The 1,463-nt window shown below is 43.5% G+C and overlaps 1 protein-coding gene across 1 annotated transcript; it reads left to right on the top strand.

The window, feature by feature from the left end:
- Positions 1-792: 792 nt before the first annotated feature.
- On the top strand, positions 793-1,463 carry LOC127151169 (uncharacterized). The gene is made up of 2 exons (XM_051090590.1): positions 793-1,011; positions 1,089-1,463. The coding sequence occupies exons 1-2, from the start codon at positions 826-828 to the stop codon at positions 1,461-1,463; spliced, it is 561 nt and encodes a 186-aa protein (XP_050946547.1). The 5' UTR covers positions 793-825.

Here is a 1,463-nt window from a genome sequence, read left to right as displayed (position 1 = left end):
CTTGGTTGATGCCGGGTACCCAAATGCGGAGGGTTTCCTGGCACCATACAGAGGCCAACGCTATCACTTACAAGAATGGCGTGGCCCTGAAAATGCACCTTCAACGTCGAAAGAGTTCTTCAATATGAAACATTCTTCTGCTCGTAATGTAATCGAAAGAGCATTCGGTGTCTTGAAGGGTCGATGGGCGATACTACGGGGAAAGTCATACTATCCTGTAGAAGTTCAATGTCGCACAATACTCGCATGTTGTCTCCTCCACAACCTTATCAATAGGGAGATGACGAACTTTGATATAGAAGACAACATAGATGAGGTTGATTCCACCCACGCGACTACTGCCGCGGATGACATACATTACATAGAGACGTCGAATGAGTGGAGTCAATGGAGGGACAACCTTGCAGAAGAAATGTTTACTGAATGGGAGTTGCGTAACCAATAGAAAAATTAAATGTTCCCCGTTCATTTTCATACTTAAGTAGTTCTGCCAATAAGTCTTATTTTGTCATAGTTTTTGTAACATGATTATTTTGAATGTATTGGTTAACCAATTAACTTACTGCCAAACTGTTTTTCAGCAGGAGTTCATTGTACTATGAAATTAATCGTATGTATGTTATCTAATCATACGGAACTTAATGAAACTAATATGTTTTGCGTTTTACGTCTAGCATGACAAGTTCATCGAGACTACCTAAACATACTTGGACTAAAGAGGAAGAGGCAGGCCTCGTGGAGTGCCTCGTGGAGTTGGTCAATGCTGGTGGGTGGAGGTCCGACAATGGGACCTTTCGTCCCGGGTACTTAAATCAGCTGGCGAGAATGATGGCGTTCAAGATCCCAGGTTCTAATATCCATGCTTCAACCATCGATAGTCGAATCAAATTGATGAAGAGAATGTTTCACGCACTTGCGGAGATGCGTGGCCCAAACTGTAGTGGTTTTGGGTGGAATGATGAAAAAAAATGCATCGTCGCTGAGAAAGAAGTCTTTGACGATTGGGTAAAGGTGCGTTACTAGATATTTGAACACTTGTTTGATTATTTGAATACATGGACTAATAATTTATTATTGCACTTATACAGAGTCATCCGGCGGCGAAAGGCCTCCTTAATAAGTCGTTTGTCCACTATGACGAACTGTCGTACGTGTTTGGCAAAGATCGTGCAACAGGAGGTCGGGCTGAGAGTTTTGCGGACATTGGGTCAAACGATCCTCCTGGGTATGACGCAGAAGCTGCTGATGCTATGCCAGATACGGACTTTCCGCCAATGTACAGTCCGGGATTGAACATGTCGCCTGATGATTTGATGGAAACAAGAACCGCTAGGGTCAGTGAACGTAGAAATGTTTCAAGCGGGTCTAAGCGGAAACGTCCAGGACATGCCACAGATAGTGGGGACATAGTTCGTACTGCCATTGAGTATGGAAATGAACAACTTCATCGCATTGCTGAATAG

The sequence above is a fragment of the Cucumis melo genome, chromosome 10 (assembly GCF_025177605.1).
Source record: "Cucumis melo cultivar AY chromosome 10, USDA_Cmelo_AY_1.0, whole genome shotgun sequence".
Lineage (NCBI taxonomy): Eukaryota > Viridiplantae > Streptophyta > Magnoliopsida > Cucurbitales > Cucurbitaceae > Cucumis > Cucumis melo.
The sequence above is the reverse complement of the archived record's forward strand: the minus strand, read 5'-3'. Positions and strand labels throughout refer to the sequence as shown.